At 35.7% G+C, this 20671-nt stretch overlaps 1 protein-coding gene and 1 long non-coding RNA gene across 4 annotated transcripts in view; one reads left to right on the forward strand and one right to left on the reverse strand.

The window, feature by feature from the left end:
- The window catches only part of grid2ipa (glutamate receptor, ionotropic, delta 2 (Grid2) interacting protein, a), a 34536-nt gene extending 16343 nt beyond the window's left edge, over positions 1-18193 (reverse strand). Inside the window, exons 1-6 of one of the 2 annotated variants that reach the window (XM_009299344.5) lie at positions 17880-18193; positions 17568-17612; positions 15629-15882; positions 11477-11809; positions 10225-10379; positions 1440-1715 (exon numbers count right to left, since the gene is read on the reverse strand). In XM_009299344.5, coding sequence (XP_009297619.1) covers positions 1440-1715; positions 10225-10379; positions 11477-11809; positions 15629-15882; positions 17568-17612; positions 17880-17967 — 1151 coding nt within the window. In that variant the 5' untranslated portion in view covers positions 17968-18193. Of the gene's footprint in view, positions 1-1439; positions 1716-5608; positions 6323-10224; positions 10380-11476; positions 11810-15628; positions 15883-17567; positions 17613-17879 lie in introns of those variants that run through there. The other variant, XM_017354745.4, reaches the window with a different exon arrangement.
- LOC141381172 (uncharacterized) lies at positions 1563-18746 on the forward strand. Of its 2 annotated transcripts, none has more exons than XR_012400916.1 (4): positions 1563-1998; positions 15643-15772; positions 17852-18022; positions 18344-18746. It is a non-coding gene; the product is annotated as an uncharacterized lncRNA (long non-coding RNA). The 2 variants fall into 2 exon arrangements; XR_012400915.1 differs by lacking the exon at positions 1563-1998 and adding an exon at positions 12440-12568.
- Positions 18747-20671: the final 1925 nt, after the last annotated feature.

Consider the following 20671-nt stretch of genomic DNA (forward strand, 5'->3'; position numbering starts at 1 on the left):
TCAGAGTGTTCTCTATAGTGATGCTAAATATAGATAAAGTGAGATAAGCTCTTTGAATTTCTTCCATAACAGTCATAGACTACTGCTGGGTTCCAGGTTCTGTTTATATAGATCTCTTCTTCATTTGCTTTGTCTCAGTGGCTCAAGCAATATCTGTATATACAGTATGCTGTCAGTATGAAAAATGTTAGCAATCCATTGAAACCACATATTCAGTTTTAGCAACATTATTAAATAGAATCTGCACTTGCTTTCACAAAGCATTGCGAGTGTGTATACTGGTGAGAAGATTTCACATCCTCCTGCCTTTTTCCTACTGGTTAATCAAACACAAGAATAATTCTTTAATCTTACATAGTAATGTTGAAATCATAATGTATACTAATGAGGAATGAATCCTAATAATCTGGGAAATTTACACATATCATTTAAAAAAAACTTAACTAGATTAAAATGATATATAATACTGTAAATGTTGACAAAATCTACATAACTAGAAACCCCAAAAGAAGGCGTGAAGTTTACCATTTAATCTTCGTTAATGAAATATCTTTCAGTCTGCATTACCTGTATCTATTTGTCTGCCTATCATCACCCATCATTACATGCATCATGTATTTATTCATCTCACAAATTAACAAATAAATCTGTATATTTCTCGTAATATCGTAATTTATCCATCCATTCTTTCAAAAGTACGTTCATTTGAAGCTTATAACATAACACCTCATCTGTTTTTATTTCATTCTTCTATATTTCTACAAAAATAAATTAAAATAAAACATAAATATAGCATTTTAAACATAAAAATATATTAAAAACAAATAAAAAGCATAGGTATCAATCTCTCCAGCAGCTAGCATTATATTTATCAGTTCATACTTATTTATCACCTAATAATCAATCCATTTATCCACCCATCCCCCAGTAATTAAATGATATGAATCTAAAAATTAAACTGCAAAATAGTTCTTTTATTATTTTACTTTTTTTTTTATTTAAACAGATAAATATTAAAATAAAAGCAAAAAACAAAAAGCATAGGTAAAATGACATACGTCCACTGGGCTTTTTTAATTTAAATTAACGTAATAATGTAACGCACAATAATATAATTTTAAATAAACTTATAGTAATTCTACTTTCCTAATAAAACAACATTTAAAAAGTATTAATAAAAGCCAAAAATTTTATAAAAACTATCAAACTGTCGATACACATCATCTAGTATTTTATTTATAAGACTTCAATTAGTATATCTATCCACCAATCATTCACCTTTCCATCCATCCATCTAACCTAAAAATGCATGATTTATACTTACTTCTTTAATTAATCAACAAATTGATCATTCGATCAATAAAAACTAATGAAATCAAAAGAAACTCAAACCAAATAATCAAAATGAAAACCACAAAACGTTGATTTCCTGGACTGACCTGCGAGTGGAGAAGGAGCTGGAATGGCCCGCGATGAGCGAGGTGGTTTTGCGGAGGCCGCGGGCAGGAGGCATGACCACTTCGTCGTTGGCGGTCCTGGGCACAGAGCTGGCTCTAGTGGACACAGACAGCAGCCGTTCAGGGTGGTCTTCGCTCCGGCTGCGTCGTAGCCGATTGTTCCTGTGCTCGCTGAAGCTTCGGCCCCTCAATCGACTGATCAGACTCTGAGAGACCATCTCATCAAAGCGCTGCCTGTGCTTCTTAGGGATGAAGATCCTGACAAACATGGCAAACAGCAGACGGAGTCACAGAGGAGAAACTGAACATACTCTCAAGCCTGCTGAGACACACTGGATGAAGACACGCAAGCAAAGTTGGAGGAGGAGGAACGGCTATGAGAAAGTCTGCTATAATTATACCCGATTACAGAGATGCTCGTATGACCTGCTATGAAAAGAAAAGAGGACTCATGTGATGCATGAAGCTTTTTTTTCCTGTCTGTCCTGTGCAAAGGGACAGGTAAAAATATCCTGTTTGATCAACTACAAAAGCTAAGCAGGTAAGCAGGTGACTACTGAAAGGTGTCTGATGGTTATTTTGAAGCTGTGCGAGGATGAATGATTAAAGTGAGAGTGCTTTTCACTCTCCTTGCTGATTTTTAATTCCCACCATCCTATCTAAAGTTCTAAACATAATTTTATCTTCGTTTTCAGCCCTATGTGTGCTTTACAGATGTGCCAAGGCTGGATGTTAATTTAAAAGAAAATTGTTGAACAGATGTTAGATGAATAGACATTTCTGTGCCTTAAAGTTAATAATCAAGCCTATTTTAGGACTAACAACACTATTTTTTATACTGTAACTTGATTTTTTTATAGTTTTTTTTTTTTAAATAAAGTGTGGTACATTTACCCCTCGTCACACTTTTGTTTTACCTTATTGTGTTTGATTATTGTATTTTTTATACAAATTGTCTCATTGTTTGTTTGCACTAAATTATTTACAGTAATAATCATTTTAATCAGATGCTTTGTATTAGCGTTTATTGTGTAATCATTATTCTTGTGAGTGAAAGCTTTTATCTTAATCTCACTTTGATTATTAGTATCATCAATAATTATTTATAATGATCAGTCTTATTTTCTTTATATAAGATTTAATGTTTTGTTTTTTTAGTTATGATTTATTAATCTTTTTTTATGATATGTACTGCATAACCTGGAGCATTTTCAGCAGTTTTTGCAGGACTGCCCAAATACTTAAAGGTTCAAGAAACCCTTGAGTACTATTTTTGAGATTTTAACAGATTTGTGTGTGTTGAGCATCAGTTAAGACAATGTAAGCACCTGTTAGATTTAATTGTGGGGAAAACTGGACAATTTTGATAATTTTCTTCCGGGTTTAAGATAATGCTTGGGACGGAATCAAAATCAGTGATGATGCGTCGAGTTCTCATTATAATTCATAGCTGAGATTTCTTATCCTATGAAAAGACTGCGCTTCTTAATTATTCATGACTGCACTTGCTTTCCGAAGGCAAGACACAGACCTGCCAAGCTGTGAGACCCTGTGATGGTGACTAAGAGAGACCGCGTCCACGGACTCAGCATGCAGCATGCAGTATTTAGCCGTTCATGAAGGGTCCTATGTGTTTGCTTCCATGATTTACTGAATTTGTTGCATGTTTTTCCCCGCAATGCTGTCAGGGCTGATACAGCAAAGCTGTGTGCAGCAAGCATTTTTCTCTGGAGAGCTGTAGGAGAATTGAAGAATGACGAACTGTCTTTTATCAGTTGGGTTCGTTACCATTCAAACACATCGCCTATATATGTGCTGCCGTGTTCGCACATGTTTAAAATCCACCAGATTACCGGCAGGGCTAATAGTTGAAATAGACAGGGCAAGAGACCTGCTGCACCGAGTCTGCATTCAGACCCAGAGATTGAGGAGGAGAGAAGTCCTCCTCATATATAGTGTTTATATAATCATGGTTTTCTTTATAATGATTTTGATTGTGGTTATGTGTGTATGAAATTACGAATAACAAATGCAGCAGGAAATTAAATTACTGTTTATTTCTTTGGATTTTAAGTTTGCAAACTATTAAATCGTGGGTCTCCTTACGGTTTGTGTCTCATTTTGTGAGTCGACTGACAACAGCTGTTCGCTCCTCTCTTTCTTTCCCTTGCTCTGCTGGCAACGCCCACTCCTCCCTCTGACCGCAGAGCTCCACGCACATTATGATGCATTGTTTGAAAAAATTCTGAGGTAAACTTGAACTGAAAGAGGGGGTTTCATGGACCTTTAAGGAATAATTAACCTAACTGACATTTTATTATTAGATAATAATGGCCACTCAAAGTGGCGACTTGCCACATTCGATACATTTGCATAATAGGGTCAGGATTTGGCACAAACCACATAAAAGCATGAATGTATCTGTGCAGTATCTGCTCTTCAAGCCAGTGGTGAAGTAATGTTGTGGTCATAATTTATTGGCTCGCTTTATGACCCTGAGTACCACTTGAGCATCGTTTAAATGCCTACTGGAGTACTGTTAATTATTATGTCCATTTCATCATGTTACAAAGCTCATCTTATTTTTAACTGGTTTCATGACCATTACAGGGAGTTCATACAAATCAAATGACCTCTATAGTCACCAGATCTCAATCCAGTAAAGCAAACAGTTGAAGTCAGAATCATTCGCCCCACTTTGGATTTTTTTTTTCTGTTTTAAATAATTCCCAAATTATGTTTAACAGAGCAAGGAAATTTTCACAGTATGTCTGATAATATTTGTTCTTGTGGGGAAAGATGTTATTCTTGTGGGGAAGTTATTTGTTTTATTTCAGCAGTTTTTAATTTTTTAATATAAAAGCAGTTTTTAATTTTTTTAAACACCATTTTAAAGTCAAAATTATTAGCCCTCTTAAGTTATACATTTTCGATAGTCTACAGAACAAACCTTCGTTAGACAATAACTTGCCTAATTACCCTAACCTGCATAGGTAACCTAATTAACCTAGTAAAGCCTTTAAATGTCACTTTAAGCTTATAAAAGAGTCTTGAAAAAAATTAAGTCAAATATTATTTACTGTCATCATGGCAAACATAAAGTAAATCAGTTTTTAGAAATTAGTTATCAAAACTATTATGTTTAGAAAAGTGTTGAAAAAAAATCTTCACTCTATTAAACAGAAATTGGGGGAAAATAAACAGGTGGCTAATAATTCATAATTATAACTTCAACTGTATATGTGATGTGGTGAAATGGGAGATTTTTTTTAATCATAGATGTGCACTCAAGTCAGCATGTCTATGTAAACATGAATCAAAATCTCAAAGTAATGTCTGCAGCATCTTGATGACTCTATGTTGCAAAGAATTAAGGCACTTCTGAAGGAAAAGGGTATTACAAGGTGTACCTAAAGGGTCTGGTCAGTGTTTAGCCTCATACATGCATGCATTCCCACTACATTATGTAAGATAAAGCATTTTTAGCATTCTTAATATTAACTTTAAAATAATATAAGATTGTAAAAGTGGTAATCATGAGGTCTAATGTAACCAAGTATTGTGGCATCATAGAATCTAATCTCAGTGATGTCAGCAATCCTGTAGGTTACCCCAAAAACAGTTAATGGGACTTAAATCCACATTTCTCCAAAAGTTAACTTAGTTCAGAATGCCCTCAATTAGAAAGAGGTCACATGAAATCTAAAATTAACCCCAAGTCAGAGAGGGGAGGGAACACAGATTAAGGACGCACTTTTTAAAATGAATGAAGGTGGGAAGTGTCTTGATTATAAAAGATATCTATTAACACAAGGAGGTGATCTCTAAACCTACTGCAACTGTTTTATCCTGCTTAATTCTAACAAACAAAGCATGCTAATGGCTACAAACTAATTATCATCTGCTTAACAGGTTTTAAACGACAAGACGAAATCCTTATTAAAGAAAGCAAGTTCAAAAACAAGGCAAAATAATGGGGAGTTAAGATGTTTTAAAAATACAACAGATGGGAATTTTTGAGTAAATATCAAAGCTGTTTGTCCTTTATCTATAAAGCCCCAAATTAGAATTACAATAACCCTATAAATTCAATCAGACCCCAATGTCCAAAACTAGCTTTTCTGATAATGATCCTACAAGCTTCTTCTTACCGAAACCGCCTGGAGAAACCCCTTTCGCGACCCCTGTTGCGACCCATCTCTCCTTTGAATTACGTTTCAAGTGCAACAATATGTTGTTGATCTCAGTGCTGAGGTCTTCATAGAGCCGGAAGAGTTAATCACCGAAAACAACTGGACAATCAGAAAAGCCATTATCTCCAGTATCCAGATGAGGAGATGCTTATTAGCGCCAACCTGAGGAGCGATGACGTTGCACGGGTGAAGAAAGAAACTTAAGGTCACGTCATCATCGAGTCAGCTCTGTCAAGTATGCCCACATCTCCATGCTGGCTTGCCTTGGGGAGTTTAATGTTAGAAAGGAGCCTACATCCAGAACCGCGGACCAGGTGCTTTTAACTGCAGATGAAAGACAAAGTTGCAGCTTCTTCAGAGGTGAGGAGAGAGTACAGAATAAAAGAGTAGAACACGAACGGAGAGAGAGGGAGAAAATAGAAACTGTCCCACTGGAAATCTAAGGCAGGTCAGCGTGAGGGAGAGTTACTCAATCTGATCCACATAATTCAGCATGAGTTAGAAGATCCTTGATGTATCCCGGTTCGAGGCTGAAAACTCCTGAGTTCAAAAATGACACCGAGCAGTCAAAACCTGAAGACACAAAGAAGCGGTTCCCTCAACAATTCAAGGCAAAGTCCCAAGATCTTGTTAGCCGCTGCTTTGTACCACGCAACTTTACATCAAGAAAGTTGTTATGTGGATTTTGTGCAAACTTCTGGTGCGTCACAGACCTAAGAGAGGTTTATTATAAGAAGTAGGCTGCTTCAAAAATAGGGAGGTTCCATGGGGAGCACTGGGCAAATTTTTTGCTGGGACGGAGTGCAGAACACAAGCTGGTCATCGCTCAAATGATCTGAAGGACAGTGAGAATGCAGAGATGGTCACCAATTGCAAAAGCTTTCACTGTAAATGAGCATGAAGAGCTTCTTCTATTTTGTTTAATTGCACTCAATCTACATGTGCATATGTTATCATATGCATTCTTAATTTAGTTTTGGAGGTTGTCTACAAAAGGCTTACAAAGTAAAAAAAAAAAACTTTATTTTTCTTATTATACACATTAAAGCATTAGCTTTTTCACACAGTGTTTGAAAAGCTCTGTTCTCTCTAAACCCCGCCTTTCTCCGAGTATATTTTGCACTGATTGGTCAGACCGCCCAGTCTGTTGATATTAGTTAGAAATCAAGTGCTATTATCATACCAGAATTTCAACCTCAAAAGCCTCCTTAGCACTCATTCATTCACTTTCTTTTCGGCTTAGTCTCTTTTTTAATCAGGGGTCACCACCGTGGAGTGAACCGCCAACTTAACCCCTATATGTTTGACTCAGCGGATGCCCTTCCTACTCACACACATACACTTGGGACAAATTAGCCAACCCAACTCACCTATACCACATGTCTTTGGACTGTGGAGGAAAGTGGAGCACCCGAAGGAAACCCACGTGAACACTGGGAGAGCATGCAAACTCCACACAGAAATGCCAACTGACCTAGACAATGCTCGAACCAGCGACCTTCTTGTTGTGAGGCGACAGCTGCCTTCCTTAACACTCATAAACAGTATAAACAGAGCAATATAAGCTGTAGCAATGTCATTGGTTTTACTGTATCAATTCAAACCTTGGAGACTCATTCATTCAATCATTTTCCTTCTGCTTAATCCGTTATTGATCAGGGGTTTGCCAGAGCAGTTTTACACAGCGGATGCCCTTCCTTGCCCAGCCGGGACCCAAACCAACGATCTTTTTGCAGTGAGATGACATTGCTAACCCCTGAGTCCCTGTGTCGCCCCATTGAAGACATATCTAAAGTGGAATTTCGTTTTATTATACATGTAGACAACATCTCGGCTACAACTGGTATTTAAAGCTTGAAGTATATTGTTTTGCTGACAACATACTGCAAATTTGTTTGGCAGGAAACAACACTGACAACTCATTTCAGACATTTTTAGAATCGCTTCTTTTGGGAGAGATTAACTCCACTTTGATTTTGAAAACGTTGCTGACCTTTTAGAAATAGCTGCACACTACATGAAAGCTAATATCCAAAAAAGCACAATGGGCACTTTAAAGTATAATGTGATGTGCACTCAAAACAAACTCCATCAACAACTCTTGCAGCTCTAAAGACATGCAACAAATATCCCATAAAAGAGCAGCTTGCTTTTAAACAATGGATAATGACTGCAAAATCAATCCTTTGCAAATACAAAGCACATGTCTTACTTGCTAAAGAAGGCATTCATTGTTCCCGACAATACAATCAAGGGTTAAACCAGAACAGGCTGATGAAAAGTGTGAATCTAGGTATCTGGAGCATGCTGTTCTTCTTCATAATTCACTCCCAGTGAAGGTCAAAAATAAGTCCCTTTTGGAATAGTTTCCAGTCTAACTTTTTTTTTTTTTAAATAAGGTTTATCTGACAAATTACTGAAGAAACAGTATTGTATCCGTTAAACACCACAGGCATAATTCTTCAGTTGTAGCCAGTGTAGAGCTGCTGTTAAAACCGCTCCATTAGCGTAAATGAAAACCTTGCTGCTATGAGATGTGTCAAATTCTCCTGACAAAGACCCTCATCAGCGAGTTATTGCAGTGCCAGAGAGAACTGACACTAGCAAACCTATGAGAGGGACTTTTTAAAAAGAATATCTTTAACAAATTCTAATAATATTACATATAATACAATTTTTTAATAAACATGCAGAAATAAGAAGCATGAAAATAAGAATACTAAATTGCACCTATAATTTTTAATATCTAATATAATTTCACAATGTGTAATATAATTGTTAATTGCGCACAAATAAACAATCTTAAATGTTTAAATCATACAGTTGACGTCAGAATTATTAGCCCCCCTTTTTATTATTTCCCCAATTTCTGTTTAACGGAGGGAAGATTGTTTCAACAGATTTATAATAATAATAGTTTTAATAACTCATTTCTAATAACTGATTTATTTTATCTTTGCCATGATGACAGTAAATAAAAATTGAATGGCTATTTTTATACAGCTTAATGTGACACTTGAAGGCTCAACTAGGTTAAATAGGTTAGCTAGGCAGGTTAGGGTAATTAGGCAAGTTATTGTATAATGATGGTTTGTTCTGAAGACTATATATAAAAAAAAAAATTAGCTTAAAGGGGCTAATCATTTTGACCTTTAAAAGCTGTTTAATAAAAATAAAAAAGTGCTTTTATTCTAGCCCAAATAAAACAAACAAGATTCTCCAGAAGAAAAAATATTATTAGACACACTGTGAAAATTTTACTGCTCTGTTAAACATAATTTGGGAAATATTTAAAAAAGAAAAAAAAAATCAAAGGGGGGCTAATAATTCTGACTTCAACTGTGATCTCAAACTCCTGTTTGCAAACTGTGCAGAGCTGTGGCACTCCAGGAATTGAGTTTGAGACCTATGGTTTAAATAGTAAATACAAACAATCCTTAGAAAGTAATGTCCTCAGAGGATGTTATAGTTGCCCTGATTTTGTTTGCCATGAGACATTTTTAAATGGAGATGGGAGGGAATAGTGAACTTACTGGATTAATGATGACTGGCCATAATGACACAACAAATTTGTATTGCAGTTTTTTTCTTTTTGTTCTATTTAGCAGTTTGTTTGTTTTTTAACTTTTTTAAAAAAGTCGTTTTGAACCTTTTTTTTTAAACAGTTTGAACAGCATGCATCAGATCAGACCAGATGACTCAGAAACCACCAGATACATTAAAAATATAAACCTAAAAAATAAAAATGTGGTATTAAATAGAGCATGCAATGAAATGCAAAGTGATATCACAATAGTGTTAGAAAGCATTTTTGATCAGCACATTTGTTCTCTGACAAACTCCCCTTATTATAGAGTTTTTAGATTAATAATTAAATATTTTAATTTAAAGATTTCCCAATAACAAATGATAAATAAATACATTCTAAAGACATGCAAGAAATCCCCTTAAAAAGCAGTTTGAACAATGGAAAATGACAGCAAATACAAAGCTTTGTGCAAATACCAAAAAAACATTTCTTACTTGCTAAAGAAGGCATTCACGGTTCCCGACAATATAAATAAATTAAGAAATATTTCAGCCTTGACACCAATTAGCACTCCAAAAGGATCATTAAAATGTATAAAGCAAAGCAACCATTATAACTGATCAATCAAATTAAACAAAACAACAAAACACAAACAGTTAAAATAAAATAAAAATTAGCAAGTTTATTTATTTGTGCTGAGATTTTTTTTGTTTTATCTAGAAAATACAATTTAAAGATTTGAAGAGTCATGAAGCCTGTGCAGATATATATATATATATATATATATATATATATATATATATATATATATATATAAACATTTTCTCCTACAGTTAAAATGAACTGATATAAGCATTGTCTTTAATGGGAAACACAAAAGCATCTGTCAAAAATGTTTAGCATTTCATGACCCTAAATAATAAATATAAAAGATAAAATTACATTTCAGACTTGTAACCAATCCAAACACAAAGAGAAAACCTAAAATGCTACAAGAAATCTGTAAATTGGGACTAGAAGTGGATCGATGAAAGCTTGTTGGTACCTGATGTTGTCAATTAGTTGCTGATGCTCTTCTGTGAGCAGTATTTCTGGAAGTGTCGACGCCAGTCCTTCAACATCCCTCTCATTTGCATACTGCTTCAGCAAATCAAATAGCCTCTCTTTCACCTCAGGCTCCTCCCCCAAAATCTCCTCAACCTAAAAATATTAAGAAAAAAGAAAAAAATGTGGCTTTGCCAGCCTACTTTCTTTGAAAATACTATTAAAAGTGCTTTTGGTTGATTTTTAACAGGTCCAAACTAGCTTCTCTGCGAGTGGGTTAATCTTCAGCTTGCACATAATGATCATATCACTTCATAAGGCCTCAATGTCTTGTGCAGAGCAACAGCTATTCATTTGTTTTGCTTGTGTTTTTTATTTTTTTGCTCTTACAGACTTGCATTACAGTTGAAGTCAAAATTATCAGCCCTCCTGAATTATTAGCCCCCCCTGTATATTTTATTCCTCAATTTCAGTTTGACAGAGAGAAGATATTTTTCAACACATTTCTAAACATTAATTCATTTTCTTTTCGGCTAAGTCCCTTTATTAATCAGGGGTCGCCACATTGGAATGAAACATCAAATTTCCCAGCACATGTTTTACGCAGTGGATGCCCTTCCAGCTGCAACCCAACACTAGGAAAACTTCCATACACTCTTTCATTCACACAAATACACTACGGCCAATTTAGCTTACTCAATTCACCTAAACCCAGGTGAACAAGGGGAGAACATGTAAACTCCACACAAAAATGCCAACTGATTCAGCTGGGGCTCAAACCAGCGACCTCCTTACTGTAAATAATATTTGACTAGATATTTTTCAAGACGCTTCTATACAGCTTAAAGTGACATTTAAACGTTTAACTAGGTTAATTAGGTTAATTAGGTAGGTTAGGGTAATTAGGCAAGTTATTGTATAACGATGATTTGTTCTGTAGACAATCGAAAACAGTATTGCTTAAGAGGGCTAATAATATAAACCTTAAAAAAATACATAAAAAATAAATAAATAAATAATAAAAATAATAATAAAATAAAATAAATGATAAAAAATATATATATATATAATTTTTTTATTATTATTATTATTTTTTAACTGCTTTTATTCTAGCTGAAATAAAACAAGACTTTCTCCAGAATAATGAACGAGAATGTTCACTAAAAACCATGTTCTACTAAAGAACTTCTCCAACATGTTGAATGAACTGAGGGTAGGTAAGTAAACCTGAAATTATTCTGTTGAAATCTCACCTTCTTGTTGAACTCCAGAGCTTTGTGTTTGCGGTCCTGCCTGACGACCTCTCCGCTGTGATAGGTCTCCTTCATGCTGCTGCTGGTGCGTTTCTGCCAGCGGTTTATGCGCAGAACACCCAGACGCAGAGTCCGTCCCTGAGAGGCCTTGATCATGGCCGCCGCCGTCTCGTGCTGCTTCACTGGTATCCCATTCACCTCCAACACATAGTCTCCTGCTCGCAGTCCACTGCGGCCTGCTGGACAGTTGAGGATGCAGTCCTCCACCAGCAGAGGACTGTCACCCACTATGGTAAAGCCAAAACGGCCATCGGGCCCAGGGGCAATGTCCATCTGTGGTGGGAAAGCAGATAAAAACAGTAAGAGAGATTATCATTTTATTACGCATTTAATTTACACTATCAAAAGTTTGGAATAATGAATGTAAGTAGTGAAAAGTACTGTAACATACGCTCACTGGCCCCTTTTTAGGTACACCTGTCCAACTGCTCGTTAATGCTAATTTCTAATAAGCCAATCACATGGCAGCAACTCAATGCATTAAGGCATGTAGACATGGTCATGACTATCTGCTGCAGTTCAAACTGAGCATCAGAATGGGGAAGAAAGCTGATTTAAGTGACTTTGAACATGACATGGTTGTTGGTTCCAGACGGGCTGGTCTGAGTATTTCAGAAACTGCTGATCTACTGGGATTTTCACGCACAACCATCTCTAGTATTTACAGAAAATGTTCAGAAAAAAAAGAAAATATCCAGTGAGTGACAGTTCTGAGGGCGCAAATGCCAAAGGTCAGAGGAGAATAAGACTGGTTCCAGCTGATAGAAAGGCAGCAGTAACTCAGATAACCGATCGTTACAACCGAGGTATGCAGAACAGCAGTTCTGATTGCACAACACTTCCAACCTTGAGGCAGCAGCAGACAGCAACAGAAGACCACACCGAGTGCCCCTCCTGTCAGCTAAGAACAAGAAACTGAGGCTACAATTCACACGAGCTCACCAAAACTGGAGGATTAAAGGATTAAGGCAGTTCTGAAGGCAAAAGGGGGTCCAACTTAGTACTAGTAAGGTGTACCTAATAAAGTGGCCGGTGAGTGTATATTGTGCATTGTAATTTATTCCTGTTATTTGACAAAACGAAGCATGTAATGAATAATTTTCAGCATATAATAAATCAAATCATTAGTTTCTGTTCAACTACCTTATTGATAAACTTGAATTGTTACGGATTTATACAACATTTATATTAGTGTTTGATAAATGTTTGTTTTGCATTGTTCTGTTTTGTTTGTTTACTTATTCTAAAATGCACTTACGAGAATAGGTGATCATGCTAAATCAGAGTACTTTTTGTTGACTAATGTGGATTGAATTATAGTGTCAAGGTTCTGTGCTAGCAGCTCAGTAAGTGCTTTCTATGTTTAGAGCTTTTTTGTGTCTTTGTGTATTTTCTGTGCAAATTCCTTGCCTGAGTCTTGTTGGATTGCGCTACATTTAGTCTGTAATGTTCAGTTTTTAGTATTGGTTTCCATAGTTCTTGTTTTGCTTTAATTTTGTTCTCTTGTATATTTTTTAAATTGGTTATGGTTCTTTTTTTATTTTCTTGCTTTAGTTTTTTTCTCTGGTTGCTTGAGCAGTTGTCTATAATCCCAATGTGGCTGGAGTTTGTCAACCCCTAGTCTCAGCCTCAGATGTCAGGCCAAGCACTGCCCACAGAACTTTGGCTAAATGTCTGATGCATATGGCACAGTTTTCTGGAAACACTTTAGCAGATTCAGAGTCATTCTCTGATTGGTTTAGATATACAGGGTTTCCAGGAGTCAAGTCAAGTGTGTCCACCTGTAAACAAGTCTGATCGGATAAAAAAAGCTACAATCTCTGCAAAGTCTGCATCCACATACATGTCCTACTGATTTATTATGTTTCTGACATATCATTAGGAATATTGATGCTTTTAAAGACCTTCACAAATGAATCACGCACGGTTGTGTGTGGCCAGGCTGTTATTCTGTGGACACTTCCACAGCCCTAAACATGAAGCAAAACAAAACGAATGGTTATTGGTTGGTTAACCTGTCAGGCAAATAGCATCGTGGGCAGCCCTTTATCATTCAAAGTGGCCAAAGTTCCCACACCTTCAACTGTCAGTCTGAGATCTGGCTACGAGAGACTAGTCTACCCCTGTCCAACCTGTTCTAATTGGGATTCAAGATTCAAAGCATGTGTTCTCATACACACAGTTAGCAAACAGGTTCCCTGTACAATGTAATTCTTACTTCAGCTACGTTCTTTCCCTGCCCTATTATGTTGATTGTGCTCCTGCACCAGTTGTTTGTTTTGTTTATAAATGTTATTTCTCCTGATCTGTTTGCATCCAGGGCACGGTTGCATGAAAGTCCTTAAGTAATAAGAGCATTCCAATTAACTTAATTTTCAACCTTACCTAAGTGTCTTTACTAAGCATTTCACTGTAGTCTCTCACAATCTCCCAATCAGTTCTGCGATAACTATAGTTATTGCCTCTAACAGTAAACAGATAGTAACAAACTCGAAAAACAACTTTTACTAAAACCACAAGCGTATTCATAAGTTATGCTACAAACGTCAACACAGAAAAAAAAACATAAAACAAACTAAAAACTGAATAAAAGGCTATTCTTTTAGATAATTTTGCAAAAAAAAAAAAAAAAGTTGCTGCAACCCATCAGTCAATTATTTGCACAAAAAGTATTGAGTTTGTTTAGGAACAAGTTATAATTGAATTTGAATTTATTGAATGGGATAGCCCCTTGAGATGAACCATGTCATTTTCGAGAGGGTCCCTAAAAAGTTCATAACTAAAACAGAGTACTTCACATCATAACAAAAAATAAACTGATAAAACAAACATCAAACAAGCAGAACACTTCACCTGAAACACATCCCACAGTCTAAAGCCTAAATAAACAATAACATATCATTAAAAGTACAAACAATTTGATATACAAATAAATAATAATCATTTAATGCAGAACCAATATTAATAACATCCACAAGTTGTTTCCAAAATAGAAAATAAATTAGCCCTGAAAAGACTAAATTACTTAATTGATCTAAAAGAGAAGGGGATGTTGTTTCAGTCGGAAGGAGCTTTGTATTAAAAGGACCTAATTAAGCTGTTTCGGTCCCTTAAATTTTATTAAGGTGAAATGGATGCAATGGAATTTGTAATGCTTAAGGGAACACTTAGATAATAAAGAGTGAATAAGGCTTGAATTCATTAAGTTGACTATTACGTTTTTTTGACGTTTTAAGTTGACTACAACTCAGTTTTTACAAAGGGTTCCCTTAACCCATTGGTTCTCAATTACTGTCCTCGACCTCCCCTTACTTAACTGATTCAAATTAACTGGGCCAGCCTCTACAACTGCTCACACTACTCACACTTGCAACTTGTCCATGATAGACGTCCAGCATTCTCTAGCCTCTGGCGCCTAGACTGCAGCTCTGTACAAGAAGTTTGGCCAGAGGAGAAATGGAAATGGTTGTGCCGAAATGAGCCTAGGTTTCTTTCACTTTTGTCAATTGGTGAAGTTTCGTTTCTCACCACTGCCATCACTGGCTTGCTTGGTTTGGGACTTGTGGAGCTGCGCATCAACAGATTTGCTCTTCAGTGTTTGGACTTTCAGCAGTGAATATTGAATCACACTGGAGTGAACTAAACTGAACTCTGAAAACTGGACTGACAGTTTAAATTTACTAGAGCTTCTGTGTTAAGCTGCTTTGACACAATCTACTTTCTAAAAGCGCTATGGAAATAAAGATGAATTGAATTGAAATCCTTGTGTGTCAAGTAAAAGATGCAAAAAGGCCAAAATTGATAACCACTGCTTTTACCTTAAAACTAAGAGATTTCTTAGCTTAAATGCATTCATGCAACTGGACCAGGTCCTTCCTTTTAAAAAGTTTCAAACTGATAGTGAGCATTTTGCATCTTTACTTTTCTGTGGTCTTTAGATATGTCAGTAAATGACTCTTGTTTAATTAAAATCTAAATTGTCTTCTGTAAATCATGGTAAAAAATATACAATAATTTTTCTTTTCCAAGTGTTTCCCCCAAACGATTGCATGTCAGTTTCATTAAATAGCAAGTCAGAGATGAATAACTGACCTGTTCTATTCTAGACACGACTCCGATGCTGGGCGGCACAGTCTTGAGGGTCTGAGCCAGAGCAACGAGAGCTTTAGTGCTGAGAGACGAGACGTTCTGGCCATCCAGCTCCAGCACCTGATCTCCCGGCTGCAGTCCGGCCATGTAAGCGCTGCTGCCCTCCACCACAGACAAGATGTAACTCGGTCCATCACCACCCAGCTTAAAGCCAAACTCCTCCGGCCAGCCCTGGTTATTTGCTGGAAGTGCCAGTTCTGGAGAAAGTCAATACATGAGAGATTAGAAAAAGAAAGATACTACATTACTTATTTATGTTGCAAAATAGGAGAAATAATGGTAAACCGTCCTTCAGAATATCACATATAAATATAAAACATGCTTTCTGACTTATTGACTCTACTGACTCTGACTCTACTTATTTCGATAAGTCATCATATAAAATGTTATTTTATTTAAATTTATTAAAATTGTTGACAAATGGCTAAAATCTATGGGTTTAAAAGATGTTACATCATGTCCTCAAATAACTAATGATGTTATTATGTCTGTCAGGATTGTTTGCTATATAAAGCTGTTAAACTGTACTGGATGGCTTTAGTAGGTAATTGAAAAATAATTGTAATTATAATAAAACAAAATTAAACAAAGAAATATTCATATGAACAGTAAAAAGCTGCATTTATCTTTTATTTTTGATGCTTAAAACCCAAGCTTGACCTGACAAAAGACTTGTCTTCGATCCCAGTTGTAAAGGCAACAAATGATAACTTAATTTCTAGTTCATCAGGAAAAGTGGCAGAAGGTTGATTTTTCTGATAAATCATCCGTTGAACTGCATCCTAATCATTGCAAATACTGCAGAAGACCTATTAAACCAGGCATGGATTCAAGATTCTCACATAAATCAGTTAAGTTTGGTAAAGAAAAAATGATGGTTTGGGGTTAGATTCAGTATGGGGGTGTGTGAGAGATCTGCAGAGTGGATAGCAACATCAACAGCCTGAGATATCAGAACATTTGTGCTGCCCATTACATTACAAACCACAGGAGAGGGCAGATTCTTCAGCAGGATAGCGCTCCTTTTCATACTTCAAACTCCACATCAATGTCCCTGAAAGCAAAGAAGGTCTAGATGCTCCAGAATTGGCCTGCCCAGTCACCAGACATGAACATTATTGAGCATGTCTGGGGTAAGATGAAGGAGGAGGCATTAAAAATTAATCCAAAGAATCTTGAACTTTGGGAGTCCTGCAGGAACGCTTTCTTTGCCGTTCCAGATGACTTTATTAATAAATTATTTGAGTTATTGTAGAGATGTATGGATGCAGTCCTCCAAGCTCATGGGAGTCATACACAATGTTTATTCTTTTTCCACTGCACCATGACTTTATATTTTATACTGTACATTATTTCTGTAAAGTGCCAAGACTTTTGTCTAAGCAAAGTCAGACCTTACTGTCCTAATTAAATAATTAAAAATCAAGGCATGATCGTATTTTATTTTGATAAAATAAGTGTAATCTAGAGGCCTTTGCCGTTCATTTAAGCCACTTCGGATACCAAATGATCAACTAGAAATCAAATTATTTGTTGTTCCTAAATTTTGGATAGATGACAAGACTTTTGTGAAGTTGTATATATATTCCAAATAAAAATTAATAAATTTATACTTTAATAATCTCAATTTAAGAACATAAACTCAAAATATATTTATCTGTCTGAACAATATTGTAAAAAGTAATATATAAAATACATAAATAAATAGTAATTCTACACCTGTATTAGAATCAAACCACCCATGCATTTTAAAGATATCAGACCAGTTCAAGCATTACAGAGTTTCATATAACCAGTCACTTCATCATATAACCTACTGTAGCTGTTGTAATTACTTGTGACCTAATAAAAGGTATAAAAAACCGTTAAGCGTTTATGTTACCCCCAATAGTCAGTGGGAAATCTCTCAGCACGCTGGGGTTTGGGTCTGTGGATTGAAAAACAAACATTATTTGTATATGAATTGTCTGCATATGAGAAAAGTGCAATGAAGACACAAGATATACACAATATTATTTATCTCCAATTTACACTATACATAATGACTTATTACTTAATATACTAAAATATATGGTCTTAACAATTAAAAGATTCTATTTTTTCTCATTTCTGAGCAATAACCACCAGTATGATGACACTTTATTACAGCATTGCATTGTCTTACAGATCTTCATGCTCTCCATCAAAAACTTACAGAAGTCTTTAGAGGCACTCCGGGACCCCGATCGGCTCTGGCGAAGGGAGAAACGGCCCTTCTGGCTCTTCAGAAATCTTCTCATCATGGTTTCTGGGTCTTCTGGCCGGATACTGGAGTAGATCTCTTAGAGTTCACCTCAGGTCAGCACCTCCTCAATCCATTATCATCAAAAAGCAAGAATCGCTCAGAGCAGGTTCATCCTCCATCAAGGACCCAGTCCAGATATCAGTCCAGTCCGAATCAAGAGAGCGCTGTCAAGCTCTCCGCAGCCGTGCCTCTACATCTCCACTCAGTTGGTCCAGTCTAAACCCACTGAGCAAAAATCTGGGACAAGCTAGCTGGGTCTTTTAATGATTCTTTTGCAAGAAAAAGGTACAGTGAAGCCCCATTTTTCTAAAAATACCTCCCTCTCCCTCTCTCTCTCTCTCTGTGTGTGATGCTGTGGATCGGGCCTCTCTCAGGGCTGAGGACTGACCCAGAAACAGCCTGTCAGAGCAGCAGAGGACGACGCTCCCATTACTGAGATCCTCAGAGATACTGTGGTACAGTTAGATGTGGTCTGCCTCATTTAACTCCAATTCCCCTTCTAAGAATCCAGATCTATTCTGATGCAGATACCAATACCAGGTAATGGTTTAATGGGATATTAATAGCATTTATAAAGGATGACGTCTTGGTTGTCTGCGGTGCTTAGTGCTGAGATTCATAAGACTGCAGGTTTGACCTCTGCTGAGAAAAATAAATTATGAGGTTGATGCAAGGTACACGGACATAAATAAGGTACAGTACTTTGTTTACTTCCTAAGAAATCAATACCCTGCGACTAACTTCAAGTATAAGTAATTCTTCCAAAACAGCCCAACAAAAAAAAAGCAAAAAAAGTAATACTAAAAAAAGCCGAACATGGAAAAAATAAATAAATTAAAAAAAAAAAAAAAAAAAAATATATATATATATATATATATATATATATATATATATATATGTATATGTATATATATGTATTTATATATATATATATATATATATATATATATATATATATATATATATATATATATATATATATATATATATATGACAATGACAATTTGTTTGTGTGTATATATATATATATATATATATATATATATATATATATATATATATATATACAATTTGTATTTATGACAAAAAAATTAATCAATAAAATATTAAACAATAAATGTATATGTAATAAAACCAACCAAAACAATATCATTGAAAGTAAAATTAAAATGACACTTACCTCCACATAATTTTTTCTGGCTATAATTAAGAGTCAACAATAACAAAAAGCAGTCAACGTGACCATGGATGAGACAATTTAATGTCATTGTGAAACCGGAGGGCATAACTGTTTTTAAATGCATCAATAGCAAGACAGGTCGGGGATTAAATTATAGCTGGAAAAAAGACAGAAGCCATTAAATGGGCATATGTGAGGGCCTGAAGCATTCCAGCATGTGTGGTAATGAGCTGATAGGAGGGAGAACACAGACAGTCAAGGTGACCAGAGCTTCATAATGGCCCCAATCTGCCAAACTAAAGTGTCTACTGCCTTACTGAAACAACAGACCCAATGTGAAACAATACAGTCACCAAATCTCAAAATGACACGCCATGTAGATTTGTTGACTTATCCACAATGGGCTCTATTTTAATGATCTAGGCGCAAATTCTAAAACGCATTAAGGGCATGTCCGAATCCACTTTAAAGGACGGAAATATACAGTTTAAGCTGCATGGTCTAACAGGGTTGTGCTTATTCTCTTAATGAGTTCTGGCTGTGTTTTGAGCATAACGTGCATTAAACCAATCAGAGTCTCATTTCCCATTGTCTTTAAGAGTCAGTTGTGTTGTGCCAAGGCACATTTGCTATTTACATCACAGGCTGTAGAAAAAAAGAACGCTTTACTAGTGAGAAAACAGTTAAACAGGCCATCTGCAATGTGAGGATAAAGAATGAGCCTCCTCCATTCTGCCTCTTTACCCTCTCTTCATTTTACTTTTACTCAACTTAACTCCTTTACTTTCATGGATAAGAAACGCTGTTGTAAACACTCCATTGAAGACATTAGTTAGCTTACATGTGTAATTTAGTTTGATTTGTTTCAAAGATTTGTTTCAAAACTATTTCTAAATTCAGTTATAATTTTCAACCAAACAACTGAGTTATATCCAAACACACCTCCTATTCTTAAGCCCAATTTGGTGACGCATACATCTCAAAAAACCTGACAGATGGACAAATCTAAACTTGTTTTTATTAAAACAAATATAAATATGCATATAATAAATAAAATTCTAATAATAACATTATACAAATGCAAATTGTTATAAACAACCTGAAAATAAATCACCCTGAAATGGCATGGAGGCAGTGTTTTTTTATATTTATGTAGAAAATAATTATTTTTATAATATTTTAATCCTTAAATTTTTTCATATGTAAAGATATTTATGTATTGCTGTACACCCTGTGTGAATTAAGCAATATGTAAGAATTTTGGACCTGCATAGGCTCTGCACTGGACTTTAGACCAGCTTTTAGTTAGTAAACAGCGCAGTCAATTTCAGTTCCTCAAAACGCACCAACAACGCACCTTAACACACGACTATTTTAGGCCGGCACACCCATGAGCCTACAAAGTGCCGCAAATGGATTTGCTATTTAAACAACATGGCACAAAACTTGAAAATTAGGGTTGTGCTGGTCTGAAAATGGCAACAAATCAAGTCGAACACGTCTTGTGCCTTATTGCGCCAGG

Source organism: Danio rerio, chromosome 3 (assembly GCF_049306965.1).
Source record: "Danio rerio strain Tuebingen ecotype United States chromosome 3, GRCz12tu, whole genome shotgun sequence".
Classification (NCBI taxonomy): Eukaryota; Metazoa; Chordata; class Actinopteri; order Cypriniformes; family Danionidae; genus Danio; species Danio rerio.